The sequence below is a fragment of the Accipiter gentilis genome, chromosome 2, assembly GCF_929443795.1.
Source record: "Accipiter gentilis chromosome 2, bAccGen1.1, whole genome shotgun sequence".
Lineage (NCBI taxonomy): Eukaryota > Metazoa > Chordata > Aves > Accipitriformes > Accipitridae > Astur > Astur gentilis.
Genome location: NC_064881.1, coordinates 16,893,556 through 16,911,273, shown reverse-complemented (window position 1 = coordinate 16,911,273; position 17,718 = coordinate 16,893,556). Strand labels below are relative to the sequence as shown.

Sequence of the window (17,718 nt, the reverse complement as noted above, 5' to 3'; positions counted from 1 at the left end):
TTCTGGTAAATAGGTTTCACTAATCCAATCTGGCTCTGTGATCATTGTCCAGATCTACAAAGGACAGACTGATGCTGTGATCTCATCTCATTCCATATTCTTCATTGCAACATTTTCTGCTCCCATCTGCCTTTCTATGAATACTATTAATGCAAAGATTTAATTTAGCTGTTACTTAAGCCTCCACTCAGATAGGAACATTTTACTTTACGTCTCCTTTTAGCAGTTTGGAGAATCCTCTGCAATAAATGGCAAAAAATTAAAGTCTGTTCTGTGCAGCCAATGTATAGACAAATAAACGTTTATAGAAGTACTGCAAGGATTGTTAAAATGAGTTGGTTAATACTTTGTGTACTTTAACACATTTATCGTAAAAATTTGCTCCTCCCATATAATGAGGAGCTGATTCTAGGTGTATTAAGAAAAACATTTTCTGCTTTACCTTTTAAGTTCATAAACTAGTACCTGAATCCTGGGGACTTCAGTGTAAAATTTTCAAATGCAGATGTCTAAAGAAGGGCATGTCACACAGGCATACCTAGGTCTATATGCACCCTACACTTCAGTAGTTGCAGAGGGAGGGCAGGTGACTCAGTCGTAGAGGGGTTCCTACATGACTTGATGGTTCCGGGGCCTAATTCCATACTTCAGCACTTCAGTAAAGGGTCTTCTTGCCAAAGCTTTTCATTCCTTAATGCTCCCATCAGAAATTGTTCCTTTCTACATCTATGAAAATCAGCCCCCTCAACTTCTGGTGACTTACTGCTGCCATGGACACCTAAGCTCAAAAATTTTGGCTTGCAGGCTCTAGCAACTGATGTAGCAGAAACACTTTCAAGTGTGAATAATGATATTAAATTGTATCAGTCTAATGAATAGCCTTCATTACTAGCACATGTGTGTAATTAACACAAAAACTAGTCCTGTCTTGTCCTGTTGACATCTGCCACTGCTGTGGTTTAACCCCAGCCAGCAACCAAGCACCACGCAGCCGCTCACTCACTCCCCCCCATCCAGTGGGATGGAGGACAGAATCAGAAGGAAAAAGGTAAAACTTGTGGGTTGAGATAAGAATAGTTTAATAGAACAGAAAGGAAGAAAATAATAATGATAATAATAATAAAATGACAATAATATTAACAAAAGAATTGGAATGTACAAAACAAGTGATGCACAATGGAATTGCTCACCACCTGCTGACCGATGCCCAGTTAGTTCCCGAGCAGCGATCCCTCTCCGGCCAACTCACCCCAGTTTATACACTGGCGATGACATCACACGGTATGGAATACCCCTTTGGCCAGTTTGGGCCAGCTGCCCTGGCTGTGTCCCCTCCCAACTTCTTGTGCCCCTCCAGCCTTCTTGCTGGCTGGGCATGAGAAGCTGAAAAATCCTTGACTTAATCTAAACATTACTTAGCAACAACTGAAAACATCAGTGTGTTATCAACATTCTTCTCATACTACATCCAAAACATTAAGACTATACCAGCTACTAGAAAGAACATTAACTCTATCCCAGCCAAAACCAGGACAGTCACCAACAGTTCTGGATGGAAAATGCCAGCAAACATGGGCTGTCACTGTCCTATTAATGTAATATTTCTTCTTTAAAATAATAAATATTGGTCAACGCATCCAGAGCCTGGAAGCATTTTGGTTGAGTGGAAGGTGTCACTGTTTCAAGAAAGAAATGAGGGAAGAGAAGCTGTATTACTTGTCACCTCCCAGGGCAGCCTGGGAGGGCTGTCCAAGGGCAGCAAAGCCATTATGGGGCTGGGGGCATTGTCCCAGGAAACCGTGCTGTGTTTGAAACGGGAGGTGGGACGGCAATATAATCAAGCAAAAGTTCAATTAGTTTTTGATTTATTGCGCCACATGTTCTGCTTGTACGACTGATGCCATTAACATCAGGCTTGGCTGGCGTGTTCATCTGTCCCTGCCCGGCTCCCTCTGAAGGCACACACACTCAACAGATGGGGAGCTGCACGGGCGCGAATGCAATTGTTTATCCCCCTATTGTTCCTGTGTCAAGTAATCAAACCAAATCCATTACCCACCGAGAAAAAGATCAGCGCACCGTCCATTCAGTGGTGAATGAAGCAGAGGCGGTTACGCAGGGAGGCTTTAAAGCTTTCAAAAGGATAAAAAAAAATAATGAAGAGCAACACTGAATAGTTCCCCCCCCCCCCCCCAAAAAAAAAAAAAAGGCTATAACCAATCTAACCCACCCTTTATTTCACCTTTGGTTATTCCAAGTCCTATGAGAAGAGGCACTTTTGCATCTGAGTAATTATTTTCCTGATTATAGGTATGATGTAAAGATATTTTTAAATCATAGCTGGAGTTTAACATTAGAACAAGTATTTGGTGTTTCATCATGTTGGGGGTGGTGGGAATGTGTAAACTGAGTGAGACTTAAGAGCTGGTTACCAGCTGGCATTCACTGCATTATAGGTTAGGTTTTGAGCAGGTAGGCTTTGAACACCTATCTTTACAAGGTACCCGATGCTCTGGGAATGAGTCACTCTGTGCAGAGTGCTGATAAAAGGCTCTCACATCACTTCCAGAGAGAAAAATACGGCTCAGGAGGCCCAATATAATATGTTGCATCTGGGATTCTCATCTGGGAATGAATCTTCCCCTGTTCATAAAGAGAGTTTGCTGCTTCATTTTGCCCAGATCTTACAGGGCAGTCGAGCACTATGAACGCCCAGGGTTTTGAAGGAACTCTTGATGTGGCTTCAAGAGAAGGACTGCACATATCGGGCTACTTTTTTTCTGCCCATCTGTGAGTTATTTTGGACAAATGTCCTGGTTTATCTAGTACAAAATAGGTGTGATAACACCTGCCAAGGAAGTGTACTACAAAGCTCAGCTGCATGCAACCTGCTGAAGAACAGCAGGCAGTAATTTTAGACTTGAGGAAGATACTCTCCACAGTGTCCAACCTAGGAACTGCTGGCAGAGCCACATCAGATGACTTCAAATGGTATCTCCCTCTGGCTTCTTACTGACCTAGCAAGAGTCCAGTCTGTGGTGGGAGCAGGAAACCAAACAGTTATTGATTTTATGAATAATTTTTTGTTCCCCAAATTACATAAAATATTAGAAAGGAGGCTCAATTTTTTCCTCACTGCTAAACACGGTTAGTAAACTATTAATTTAATTCATGTGGTGCCACTGCAGCCATGAGAAGACCCAGAAAAGTTTTTGCACCAGGGTATATCTTTGACTGAAGACTCCCAAGCCAACATGCGGAATCCAGATTCCTTGCTGTGGGCTGTGATATAACTGTTTACCAAACACCTGAACTCCCAGTGTTATCAGTAAAGGATCAAAACATTTGCTGGTGCAAGAACTTGGCGACAAAAGGTGAACAGGGACAACTGAGGTGGAGAACTCAAGACACAGGAACAGATGTATGGTGTCTGACAAAACATCCATCTAACCTGATCTGCATGTCTGGGACAGGGAAGGTATTTGATTTTGGAGAATGTGGGCAGAAAGGAGGGAAGGGTGGAGAAGGGGAAGAGACGTATACTGAGGCTGAGGGAAAAACAACTGGTGAAAACCGCAGAAGGCTCAACAAACCTTGTCAACATGGCAGAAAATCCCATAAACTGGTGAAATGTCCCTCTGGGGAGGTGGCAAGGGTGCTTTTCCCATGGTCTGGATCTGTTCAGCCACATTTGGAAGAAACAAGTGTAAACGCTTGTCCTGTTTGCCAAGTATGCCAGAGTTGGTAAATTTAAAAGAAGTCAAATTAAAAAAAGATTATTTATGGTTACAAAAACTGTAATTAAAACTTTGAGTGATTTCAGCTAAGTATCAGAAACCTCTAGACCTTGTTTATCATGGCCTTTGTAAACAAATGAATGCCTTTCCAGCACAGCATTATTCCAGTGAATTTGGTGGGAAGCATCCCAGTAGTCTCATCATATGCAAGGGATATCGCCAAGGGATTCCCTGGCCCGCAGAGGACAGAGCTCTTCCCAAGGCAGGTCTCTGGCTTCTCCCTGGATCTTGTACCCTGTTGCGTAAGAGGCAAAGCAAATCCGTACTGAGCCACTTGAGCCTATTTCTTACCGTTAGCTGGGCAATATGATAAGGATAAGCCACAGGTATTTTTGGAATAGGATTGTGAACCAGAGGTATGCGCAATTAACCATTTAAAAATAAGATGGGATAAAACTGCACACACATGCTGCAGACATTTACTCTAAAACACTTCTGCGTGATGCAATGCAAGCAGCATTTTTTTGTGGAAGGAAAATCGCTTTGTTTCATTTCAGGGCCACAGAATTGCAACTGCCAATGACTGAAAAGGAAAACCAACAAAAAAAGCAAAATATAAAGTGAGCTTCTCATACATAATCTGTTATTTTTCTCTAAATGAAAGGGAGGGACAGTTATGTTATCAACAACTTCACCTGACAGCAGTCTGCAAAACTAGTTCAAAATTAAAGTAGCACTGCAGGGCTGAAAGGTCAGTGAATAAGTGAAGAATTTTCAAAAGTAACATTTTAATTTGCAGCTGGCTGGAAGCTGCTGTAACAGATTTTACCCAAATGGGAATAAGATCAAGGCATAAATAACATTTTGAACTTTTAATTCACTATAGTGGACCAGGAGAGAGGGATGCAAGAGTTGTGCAGTTTGAAAGGGTTAGTGCACAGACTTCTCTGCTAATCGGGAAAGGAAATAACCAGCCAGACCTGGAAGCCAGGCTGAAAGCCTCCCACTAGTTACTGAAAGATACTGCAGGATCCTGAGGAAAAACAACCCCAAACCTGGTTGGCCTCTCTTAAAAAAGTTACATATAGATAATTGGACATTCACAAATTTGCCCTAAGCTTGTAAAACACGCTTGAGTAAGTCTATACAATGATTAGCGAGAAGCACAATGCCCAGCACTGCAAGGTTCAAGTCCCGCAGAGCTTGTGCCAGCAGCAGGGATTGCACGGAGCCAGCATTAAAGCTAGGGCCAGGCTGAGCACGTGGAGGCTTAACAAGCTTTCATATACTGGTAATCCACAGAAAGCATTAAAAATGTCAACAAAAGAGCGATATGTCCAAACTGGGTGACTACAACAATAGCTTATTAAGATTTTAATTACATTTGTCCTCGATTTGTTAATTTTTCAAGTTAATTGATCAGTGAGGTCTTTATTCCCCTGACAAAGCACAACAATTTTTGGATGGGGCTTTTTCACTCCCAATTTTTTCCTTTAAAACATTTTAAGATTATTTTGGCTATTGGATCCTGATATGAACACAACCATTTTTGGACAAACAAGCACATTAATTAAAGCTTGTCCCGTGGTTCCTGGATTTGTGCAGCAGTAGCCCTCTTGCTCTAACTGTATACTACGCCTCACACCATACGGAGGAAAATCCACTGCTTGGGTAACCAGGCACAAACTGCTTAGGATTTCTCCCATGGATAAGTCCAAAGAATGAGGCAACCTGAGCTGTCACCTTACTTGTCTCTAGCGTGTCCTCACGCAGCCATCAAGCTCCTTTTGCCGCGTGCAACGCATGTGCTCTGTGGGATGAAGGGCTTTGGAGGGTATCAGATGGCATTGCCTCCTCTGGCTTAAGTTCTGTGTGAAAATGAGATTAAATTTAAAACAAGGATCGTCATTATTGGCACTCAGAGACCCCAGTGCTAGAAACTGAGAAAATAGCAATAGGAAGTAAGAGAAGCTGCACTAAAGGCACAGAAGGAGGATCAAATTTATGACTCTCCTTTTGATCCAGATTTAAGTTATGGTGCCTGCGTGAAGCAGCATGTCAGCACAGGAGATGGCACCGTGACAGAGGAGGTTTTAGAACAGAGTGGGAGCACCAATACAGAATTGCTGGGTCTTGGAAATGGGAGACTTTCAAGGTATTTTTTTGTGTGACAAGCACGTTAAATGGCCATACACGGTACGGCTATGAGTCTGGAAGGGGAAACTGAGGGACGCCCTCTGATGCCAATTATCCTAAAAAGGGTTTTGGAGAGATGAAATGGGTTATCTTGTGTTGCTGCTGGTTTGGTCCTTGGCCTCTCTACTGATGCTGCCAGCAGGGGTGTCAAAAGATCTTCTGCTTTAAGTACCTGACTTGTTTCTAGGAATCTGATTAAAGTAGATCACCTCAGATAACAAGAGGAGTTAATGCTGCAAATACACAGGAGAGGATTTTCAAGCTCATAAGCTACATAGAGGTCAGTCCTTTTCAAGTCATGCAGTCCCTGAGATCTTTGATTTTTCGCAGAACTGATGATCTTTACTTATCTTTTCCCTCTGTCCTGTTAGCCTTTACACTTAAACACTTACCTTTATTAATTCAGTTCTGGTTGTAATCTGTTCAGTTGCTCTGTTCACTACATGACACATACCGTACAGAGGTAAGCCTGGGAGAAAGAAAACCAAAAGGGAACAGGAAAGAGTTTTGGGGGGCTTTGTAATAGATGTGGCACATTCTCCTTAATAACTGCACAGTTTTAGATTCTACATCCTTCGGGTTTTTAAAATGTTTTGTAAAATGCATATTCCCATTTTAGATGTTCCCCCAAAGTCTGACATTTCTATACCCTCTCAACTTGGTCAGCCAGAGAGAGGTAGACTCCTAGATCCTAGCTCTTCAACTTTTTATACTCTCTAGCCTGTAACCATGTTCTATATTAAGGCTCAACATCTCAGCTGTAAGCAGCTGCATGCTTATGTCTGCACACATGGCAGGTTTTTTACCAAAGCCTTGTTTGCTATGCACATGCAGATGCCTCCAGAGAAGGGCATGCTTAGACCTTTAGCACCCATCACCCGACCCTGCGCTGCCTTTGCTCAGTGCGTTGGCGTTTTTAGCTCAGCTCTGTTGGGTAGGTCCCTGAATTGCGCTTTACAGTTGGTGACAGTATCGCTTCTGACGTGGGAAGTCACAAATGGTTACTTTACTATCAAAATCTGCCCCCTAGCTCTGTGCTGTTTTACCAGCTGAGTAGTCTCAATTTTAGGACTTCCATCTAAAACACAAATACAGTAGGTATGAAGTACAACAGCTTCACCACACCAGGAGCTAAACTTGGGAGATGGCTACATGAAGGCTGTGGGACATGCTATTCTAGGATGTCCTAACTGCCAGAAATGCAAGCGGTGCCACTGCAAGTGTGTCTGAACAGGACCTGTGCGCTCCAGAAGTGAAAGCGGAGGCTGCAGCCCTCCAGGAGGGAACATGAAAGTGCCACTGCTCACAGCCCAGCACTGACATAGCTTCAAACCTTCCCGGCTTGGAAAGACAACCCTGGAGAAGGACTGATCCACTGAAACAAGTGTTACAGAGACTCTGAGGCTTTATTCGTGCAAGGCAAATGCAGTTCAGGCTCTGTTCACGTTAATTCCCATTTCTCGCTGCTCAGATGAAGCACGTAGTAACAGCTTTCATGAGGCAGGGACCTGTCCATTGGAAAATGGATTATGACCACCAACTCTCGCACATAAACTACTAAGCAATCATCTAACGGTCACTAGAGAGACACCAGAGGTCTGTGCTGGTGACCTGGAGGTGAAATGACTTTCTTTGTCCGTCTGAATCCCTGAAGCATTCAGACCCCTGATCAGGGGGGAAGTTCTGATCTAAATGACCATTAATCTTCCTCAAGGTGAAAAGGTCAGAAGAGCAGGTTATTCAATGTTAACTGTTTTTTTATGCCAGCAAAAAAGCTTCTTTATTTTCAATGCTGTCTTGAAATATACAGCAACACTTAAACATCCAAACTTTCACAGTGATTTTTTGAAAGTGATGTCAGCTTTTAGATAGATGACAAAGTCCACACACAGCATCAGCCCCCCACAGCTGTGTCCATAGCCATACCAACAATGCCACACAATGGTGTCCTTAAATCCCATAAAGGCAAGCGACAACACCACAGAATGAAGCGATAACATATTGGAGCTGCTGACAATCAGTCTTTAACATGTGTTATCCATTTGACTGCAGGTGTAAATCAGCATTTCAATGTCAAGTTGCTAATTTAAGGCTGTACGGTCAAACATCCAAATAGCATACCCCAGGAAAAGCACAAGCGCATTGTTAAAGTAGGTCAAAGTCACCACAAGTCAGGGAACGCAGAGGAGAAGTTCCACATCAATAAACCAGTGTTTGTGCTATCATATATATATTTCATGATACAGTAGTATTAAATTATACATTTAACAGGAGCTCAGACTACAGTGTACGCACAGCCATCATTCTGTTGCCGCTCAGTTGACTCTGGTGGCGTACGTGCTGCAAGCATACATGGCTGCAGAACCAAGCTCTGTGGCTCCACAGTGTGATGTGAATTAACATGGCTCTCCAAAGGATACATCACATTTCCTCTGCTTTCACTTAACCATGCCACCTCATGGATGTGCGATAACTTTTCCCCCTTCGATTCTCATGTTCAGAGAAATAAGGACAGTATCTGCTGCCATTTGTTGTATTTAGAGTTCTCTGAAAACTGAGTATATATAATTATTCAAAAGAAACCAAAGACAAAGTATTTTTTTTCATCCCCTCTCCTATTACTAGGAAAGTAGTTAACTTAAGACCCTGATTAACATTCCATTGAGCTGTGTCAAATGGTTCTTCCTCTTATTGTTATTATTTGGCTGTACAATGTTTTCTACCATCTCACTCGTGGCAGCTGTTTCAGTACAATGGGGAAAAAAGAAAACGAATGGCATTTTAGTGGGTTATTTAATGGCAGCCTAGAACTGGTAAAATATAAAACTGCATTCAGAAATGTCGCATCTAAGGGAATTGGAGCCTTCCTAATGATAGCCCAGGTTTTGGGGGTTTTTTTTGGTCTCAGTTTCACTGAGAAATTCAGAGCAGCAGTAGAAGCTTCTGCTTATTTTCATGGACAACTACACATAAAAAATACGCACTAAACATTTTGTAACAAACTGAGCCTGCATGATTTCTCACACGTACACTGAAGGTAAGTACAAAGGTAACTGCCTGCAGAAAAAACCCATGTGCAAAGAGAGATGAGACCTCTGCAAATTCAGTCACTGACATTACTGCCACACTATTGCTCAAAGAGGAATCTCTTCTTCTGCAGGTGGCCTGATGATGAGTCAAAGATGGAACCAGGTGTCGAGGCAGGATTAGCAGGGGTGGGTAGGCATGGAAGACCCTCTTCTCACTGCCCAGGGCTGACACTGGCAAACAAGCAGTCTGCATACTGCCACGTGAGCTACAGCTCGTGGAGAGATCAGGAAAACAGTCGCATCACTTTCTGTATTCGCTAGCTGGTGTTTGAATTTAAATTAGATTCCATTTTATTTAGGAAGCACACAGGGATGGTTTGAGAAAAAACAGAGACCATACCTTTAGGCCTCCTGCCGCATTGCATCAGGTTGCCGTTGTCCCTTCTGCACAGAGGCACGCTTAATGCAGTGACGTACTTATGAGGTTGGAGCTGTTGAACCCCAAGCATACTGTACATGTCCTGGAGCACTGTGATGCTTAAGCAGATTTACTCAGGGGTTATGGAAAGTGCCTAGACATAGCTTGGCTGTGTCTCTTCTTTCTTAAGAGAGAAATCACTCTTTCTCATCCATTTTTCAGGTCTCAAGGGATGGAAAGCCAACCACAAGACAGAAGACAGAACCACATGACAGCTTTGGCACATTGCCTTAAAGTTAAGACAGTGGTGCAACGAGAAATGAGCATACACACTAACCTACCTGTGGTTTCTTCCAAGTTTATTCAAACAAGGTGATGGTGAGAGTTTTTGCAGATGTAGGCACATTGGTTACACAGTTTTTGCTTCATTCTCTTCTTGCTTTAACTGCTGGGAAAATCAGCACTGGAATGGCAAGAGGCAAAGGAAAAGAGGTGCTGGACAAACTATTGTACCAGCTGCCCTCATTTCTATTGATGCCAAGCAGCAACCCAGTGAGCTCCCAGTACCTTATGAGAGGAGTCAGACTTTCCATTTTGTAGTCCAGGTAAAAACATACCCACCGGTAAACTATTTTCACCACCACTGCACATGTGCTTAGTCATACTTGCTCCCCAAAGCTAACCTTATCACTGTAGGTGGATTGAACGAGTAACCAGATGGGCAAGGATTTGTGTTTGCCTGCACAGAAGTCAGAGAATACAGGACTAGGGGAGAGAAGTAGCAGGTCACTGTCCACAGCAAGAATCATGAAGGTGGTAACTCCTACTCTAATAGGAGTCCCTAAAGCCTCTTCAAACCATTCTTCTGTCATGACTGAATAGCTGCCATTTATGCTTATGTAAAACCTATTCAAAAACCATGGTCTAGATAAACTGGGCATTTGTTCTTCTTTATAAAAAGACTGACAAATCCTTTTATATAGTTACAGCTGTTTAAGGGAGAAAGTAAGTCTCTGACTCCACAAAGAAGAAAAGGGACTCAATCAAGCCCTACTGCTAACAAATATGACATACAAAGATCAATAGTGTTGTCATGAAATATGTAATGATACTTCTAACTATGTACTTATTACACAGAGACATGCAGAAATCGTCTTAAATATTCACAGAAATACTGTGCGGCAGTTCTGATGCTTTTATTTCTAGAATGTCTCTACCATTGCTCTCGGTTGTCATCCATGATACAATGGTTTTGTCTGCACAGTGCCAAGCTCAGCAGGCAAATGACTTTGCAGGAGGAATCATTATGGTCCATGAAGCTAGTGAAAACCAACTTTCTCTGAATGGTTTTGGTTCATAGTTACCTTATAGGATTGAAGTTAACATGACAGAGTTAAACACTGCTCTCAAACACTTTTAAACAAGCTTGTATTTATAGGAAGTACAATATTATTTGTTATTTGCATTTCATTATCATCTAAAGGCAATAACAGGTCTGTCATGGAGGGCTTGAGTAACAGAGCAGTAACAGGAGCCACAAGAACACACTGCCCAGATTTCACACACATGCCCAACACCACCAGGCGTTCACAGTTACAGTGTCAGCCTAGCTCCCCATACAAATGCCAGGCTCATGCACAAAATAGGTATGTTCAAAGATACAGATATATTTGACCAACTAGGTTGTCTCAGTACAGAGTCATTTAGTAAGACAATGCACAAAAAATCCCAGTAACTCTTCAGCTGTGAATAAAACTACCATTGCCCAGGAGCCAGGGCATGACTCTCTCACACCATCACTATTTGAAAGACAGCACTGTGGGGCGATGAGATCCCTTCATTTTTCCTCAGAAAATTTCTACTAGTAACTAATAATCGGTAGTGGGAAAACACGTGTGTAGCTGATGTCTGTGAGTGAGACTTCACAACCAGTTTAAGCCAGTCGAAGACCCTGATGCTGCCAAAGGGGTGTGGGAAACAGAAATGGCCCTTCTTACAGCACCACCTGCTTATGTTGGGTTAGGTATTATATCAAACCCTTTGTCTTATCTATAAAATATGGATAAAATGTACTATATCAGAGGGGGGGGATGAGGCTTAATTTAAAAACTAGCAAGAGCTCTGGGTTACCTGGTATAGGAAATTAATTGCGAGGTTCTGTCAGTTGAAAACGCAGCCTGCTAATAACTGCCATACTGGCATAAATGGCAAACAAGAAGTGTGCTGGAAGGAAATACCCTACCTTCCTAACTAGTCCAAAGTGTTCTGCTGCAGTGATACAACCCACGTGCTGTTCAGTTCCCCAGAAAGTATATTCTCCCCAAACAAATCAGGGCTACTACGATTTAAGCTCCTGGAAGAAAAGATTCTCTCTTCAGGACTCTCTAGTGCTACCAAAGCCTGGAAAAATACAGGAGTAGAGAGATGAAACGGGCCAAAAGAGTATACACAAAAGAGTTTGACAAAAAGGTTTTTTTCAAACATGGCAACTTTGCACAGTACAATAAAGTGAATCCCTCGTCCCTTGCTATTACAACATCAGCCTTCGTGACAGAGGTTCTTGTGAGCAATTTCAGCAGAGGACAAGATTCAGAAGGACGGGGAAATCAAATGTGTATCCCAGCACAGGCTGAGGAATACTGGCAGTGCAGTCCCTGCGGCCACTAAACCTGTTCTGTGGTTAAAAACAAAATCTCCAGTCTTCAACCAGTATCCATCCACCTATTTTAACAGCATGATAACAGATCCAATGTCAATATTCAGTACGCGTCTGTACTCAGATTCTAGGACAGCACTAGCTTTATCAGACAAACACAAGAATGCAAAGGTGTAAGTATAGAGCCTTCTACTTCAACGGGGTGACTGAAAAGTGCTCCCTCCCTAGCAGAAAGAAATAAGCACACCAGAGGTTATGGGGTTCTTCTTGTGTTTGTCTTGTGCTGTGGTAGCTGCATGAATTAGATGCTGAAAGGGTCCAACATGAAGCAGAATCTGATTTAAATGAACTGTACACACAACCATGTGTGCTTTTTAAAAAAAGAAAAATAGTATTAAAATTTTAGTTTCATTTCTCCCTCTCCCACTTCCCTTTCTCAGTTGACAGTCAACCAGCTGGTTAACTGCTCTGAACATGCACACTCATTCCCACGTTTAACCAGCGTTCCCAGCGGGGCACTGTGCAGCCATATGCTACACCACCACGTTCTAATATTGAACCACAGCACATTGCCACTTCCTTAAGCTTGTGGCTGCACTCTGAGTGACAGCACCTGCAGGAGCTCAGCAGAAGCAATTGCTTCACAGAGAAGGACGATACAGTTGATAACTTCTTTCCACAGAATGCAGCAGGAAAAGGGAGCTGTTGCCTCCACAGAGACAAAATGACTGTGATGGTTGATGTCCTGCTGTTACGTGGCTCGTGTTGAGCATGTGACCATGCTTTACTCTGGTTTTACTCTGCCAATGAACTCTTCACATATATCTTAAAAGGAAAGATAAATATCTGACAATACATGTCAGAATCTTAACACAAAGCAAACTTTCAGGACGCCTTTTCCAAACATGTATTAAGTGTGTAGTTTTTTTCTTAACCAAACAACAAAAAAGTACCCCAGTTCAACAGCCTTCTTAGCGAAGCCAGATGGTAAAAAGATGATAAAGTGGAACAGAATACAGTAAGCTGACATCTTCTGCAGGGGACTCCCCCTCCCTAATTAAAAATTACCTCAATTATTTCCCAAATAGCATGACCTTTAAAAAAAAAAAAAATGGACAATTTAAATAAAAGCCATAACTTGCTAAAAGGTTTAGAACATCCCTTAAAACATTTTTCCACCTTTGACCACCTCTAAAGCCTTCAGTAAAATGAGAAATCTGCTCCAACTTTTATGCAAGTTAATACCACTGACTACTGAGCAAGAAAAAAACCCAGTCAAGCCTTCACTTCGAAGCACTATTTAGTTAAAGATGAATTACTTGACCTTTTGGCAGTGTACAATGGAAAAGAAGTCAGAGGCACCCAAGTTCTTCCATTCTCTAAACAGTCAGCCCCATATCTAATAAGAAATTACCTTTGTGTTAGATTAGAGCACACTTTTCAGAACAAAATGTTTAAGCTAATAAAGCTTCATGGAAGCCTCGAAGAGGGCAGATAAGTCTTCTTCTGTTTGGGGACGTGGTGATAGTTTAGTCACTCTCTCCTGCAAGATTAAAGAAAAACTGGATTACAGAATTTACAATAAAATTAGTCAAACAGTAGCTGAACTATGTGCCTTTGTACTAATGCCCTGCACAGAGAATAACAGGGTTTTGCAAATAAGTAATCAAGTAGTTAAGGCTGAAGCATCATCAACTGTACAGTACTTTCAGAAATATATTAGTTAAAATTGCCCATAATTAAATACACAGAAGCAACATTAGAATGCAGTTCAGTTGCAAAGTCAAGTACTTCAAACATAGGTCTTGTCACTCACAGATGTCAGTACACTGGAGGATATCATCCTAGGAATACAGTCCGTATTAAAATTCATTTGCCAGCATTGGAACTAGGAGTTCAGTTTTTAGGGACCAAGATTTTCAAAATACATCATCTCTGAAAGCCCAGGAACTGCTGTAGATGAGGAGAGCAAACAGTGCTTGCAACTCAGACTCCAAGAAAGACACAGCAAGGGATGATAGTGAAACGGCTTAATAAAAAGCCTGACACTTTGGAATCAGAATACAAACCAGTTGTGGTTGGTCTTCATTTGGATGGTCATTCAACAGAATTTTCGGGTGCTGAAGTCCCACTGACTGAAATGAAACTCAGGTATATGCTTCACTGCTCTGCTTGACAAAATAACCACAAAGGCAGGGATGGCAATTCAGAAAAGCCCCATGCTACTGAGGATGAGGAGCTGTATTAGTGTAGGTATTCAGTTACTGCAGAAACACTCAGCTGAAAGGGCCTAACATCATAACCAGTATGAGTACGTTAACTAGTACTTTTATGCTTTCAACATTTTAACATTTATTGAAAGATTGGGGAGAGTTAAACATCTGCAAAGACAAAGGCCAGGCCTACACTAGGAACATGTTATCTTTAGGTGAATGCGGTGTATTTTGGCAAGATGGGGTTTCTTCTGCTACAACCTGTTTCAACATCTCCCTCATGGAAGAGGCTGTCCCAGTAAAAGCTCTAAATTTGCCCCTGCCCTTTTTCACATGTGAGACAGTGGATGTCACTTGCTAGGGCCTTGCCTCATGCACCAGGTAGGATGCTGGGGAAGGGGCTCCTCCAGCCCCCTGCCTTGGGGTGAGGCGAGGCTCAGACGGCCTCCTGAGCGGAGCACACACCACCACCCAGGGCAATACCGCAGTGCAATGCTGCAGCCGCTCCACTTCCCTCTCAATCCACGGGGCTGCGATTTGTGGACAGGCTGGATGTGGTTACACAGCAAGAGGCCACCGCACTGTGAACTTAACATGTGAAATATTGGTCTAGCATGGTGAGGAAGTCAGCTGTGAGATATTCACAGTTCATAATCATGATCAGCATGGTTAGCATGGCTTGTGACGAGTCTGAAAAGCGCAGCTTTGTGTGCATAACTTTACCTACACGAGAAGCCTTGGTGGTGCAGCAGTAGCAATCAAATGATACCTCTTTCCCCATCCCTGACCAGCGCTGCTACAAACACAGATCCAGCCAAAGAAAAGGCTAAGATTCTTCCATGCAGTTTTGAAACAAAATGGAAAATTCAAACAGCACTAGGGCAAAAGTATGTTGTTTTTTTTCAGATTCACAATATGCAAAATATAACGACTCAGTGCTCAAGTACTCAGTAAATTAATCAGGCTTATATTAGGACACTCTGGGCCAAATTACAGTTTTGCAGCCCTGTGCACCAACATGGACAGAGTTATCTGTAAAGTCACACAGGGTGACAGGAGTCGATCACCCTGACAGACTGTAGCATTTCCCAGCTATATCGACAGAAGGCTGCAAATGGATGCTCCTCCTGTATGCCTTGACACAGAGGCACCAGCACTCCCTCTGCACAAGCCTGCTGACATTTGCTGGTGCCCAGACAGCAAAGCCCCAGCTCTCTCAGTCTGACTCAGCGCATACTGGTCTAGTGCCAAACATGAGCAGCTTCAGGCTCATCGGTGGTTCAGCCCCATTGTAGACGCCTCTTGGATGTCTGCAGGGGGTGGGTGGGCTAAAGAACAACCTTCCGCCATCTCTCATTTTCAGTCCTCCCCATCTCCCCTCAAACACCATTACAGGGCTGGCCACCTTAGACCTTGGGACAGCATCTTCTTTGCTAGACTCACTGCTGTCTGTAAATAGGATCAATTTCAATAGACTCACTTAGAAAGGAAAATAAAATTCTGTTTTAACTTCAAGCATAAATGTTTGTTACCACAGAGTTCCCACCCTAAATCCTGGCAGTTAGAGTAAACTAGTTTTGTTCTCCTGCAGCCTGCACTTTGCAGTGTGGAATACACTCTGCACACTTATTAGTGGTATCACCACTGCACCATACTGCCTTGCTGACATGAATGGGTCAGTGCTGTATTCCAGAGACAGCCTACTGCAAGATGAAAAGAAAAAATATACTGAAGACTAAACTGTATGGACTACCTCTGTGGGTAATAATGGACTGGACTACTAAGGAACAACAATACATTTTCATCATGTTACATCTCATACACAAAACTGAGGTTTGAGAAAGTATGAGGTCATCTCATTTTACACAGTACAATTAATCATCAATGCCATGAGACGACAGTAAATGAATTAAAAGTCAATTTGAGCTAAGTTAACAAACAAACAAAAAACCCCTTCAACATCTTTTGGTGAAGAAACTTCTGCCTCCCCCAGCTGTGCAAAACATGCCTTCAATGAGATGTGGTTGTGATGATTCAAACCAAATTGTTTTAAAGGAAGATATTTATCAAAACAAACCTCCAAAATGCCCTGTAACAATTTACATGCATAGCCCATTTGATGGGTGCTCAGAGACCTTAGTTTTCTTCCTGGCTTTGCCACTGCTCTGTTGTGTGTGATCCTAAATAGTTGCACCTTTGTGTCCTTTTCTCAAGTATAAACCAGGAATATTAATATTTACCCTCTGTTTTAAGTTGCTCTGGATTTATGAATGAGAAGAACTAGACATGGTAAGAAATACTGCTGTAAAAAGTGAATAACTACAAAATTTTCATTTTCTCCGTAGCGTTTACTTCCCTTGCTACTTGGTGGAAATAAATCCTAAGTAGACAGAACAGTCCATAGCACATGAACCAAACTGTCTTTTTACAAGGAAGACACTGGATTTTGCTTTTGGAGTGGTGTGTTACTTTTTGCAGTGTCTTTGTGAGCACTGAAACAATAAAGGGTATTACAAGTTTAATCTATATCATCCCAGGGGATCTTATTTCAAATTCTGATGGGGGCCAACGGAACAAAAAAGCCATCTGGGAAGAAAAGTGCAACTTCTCAATATGGGAAAGTTTAATGCAAAGTGAACTCGATCATTCTTATCAGATAGCACATGGTATTAAGGCTTTATCTATAACCCATCCCACACACATAATTAACAGAGATAGTTATGAAAAAGCAGTATCTTCTACAAAGATCAAAGGTCTATGAAAAACATCCTCCTTTTAAAAAAATGTAACATTTAAAAAACCCCAACCAAACACCTAGCCATTCTTTCTGAACCCATGTGAAGAACAGACTGCAGCATGCACTCCATCTCACTGAAAAGAAAAACCTAAACTGTGCAGAGAAACAAAATACCAGTTGACTATTCATAATTTTCTCCACTTTAATTGTTTTCATGTAAACCTAGAAATAACATTTCCTTGAAAAGAAACAATTCTCTTGTTTCAAAAATCTGTTCTATTTTATTTGACAAGAAAAACTGTTTTGCTTTGTCTTACCTGAGGCAGAGTGCCTTTGACTAATGCAGGGATGTCTGCTTTAGAATAACCAATTGCAGCCAAGCCATCATCAACATTCAGATCAAATAGGAATTTCCGGAGCGTGTCTGCCAAAATAAACCCTGCATCTTTGATTCTGGCAGTGCGGATGTCAGCTCCTAAAATAAGACATAATGCCTTGACTGTAGGGTGGAGAGAGCGGAGGAAGCCTGTTCTGGACTTAATTTAATCATAATATCAGCTGAATACATATCCATACATAACAGTCACTGCCCTAAAAGCAGCATGAAGCAAGAAGAGGAATCAGTCTTCACTTTACAGTTGGAAGAGTTTGTAAAAGGTGAAATAAAACAAGATCAGGAGAAGTAGGTAACTGCTGCCAGAAAGACTAACCGCCACATGAGGTTAACTTCCT

The 17,718-nt window shown here is 42.1% G+C and overlaps 1 protein-coding gene across 5 annotated transcripts in view; it reads right to left on the bottom strand.

Annotated features, from left to right (window-relative positions):
* Positions 1-17: 17 nt before the first annotated feature.
* Positions 18-17,718, bottom strand: part of ADHFE1 (alcohol dehydrogenase iron containing 1) — a 31,375-nt gene continuing 13,674 nt past the window's right edge. For 2 of the 5 annotated variants that reach the window (XM_049822357.1, XM_049822378.1), the window contains 2 exons: positions 17,304-17,461; positions 7,599-13,579 (listed from right to left, as the gene is read on the bottom strand). In XM_049822357.1, the coding sequence (XP_049678314.1) occupies positions 13,496-13,579; positions 17,304-17,461 (242 nt within the window). In that variant the 3' untranslated portion in view covers positions 7,599-13,495. Of the gene's footprint in view, positions 55-5,162; positions 5,606-6,325; positions 6,403-7,598; positions 13,580-13,852; positions 13,990-17,303; positions 17,462-17,718 lie in introns of those variants that run through there. The other 3 variants (XR_007508742.1, XR_007508741.1, XR_007508743.1) reach the window with 3 other exon arrangements.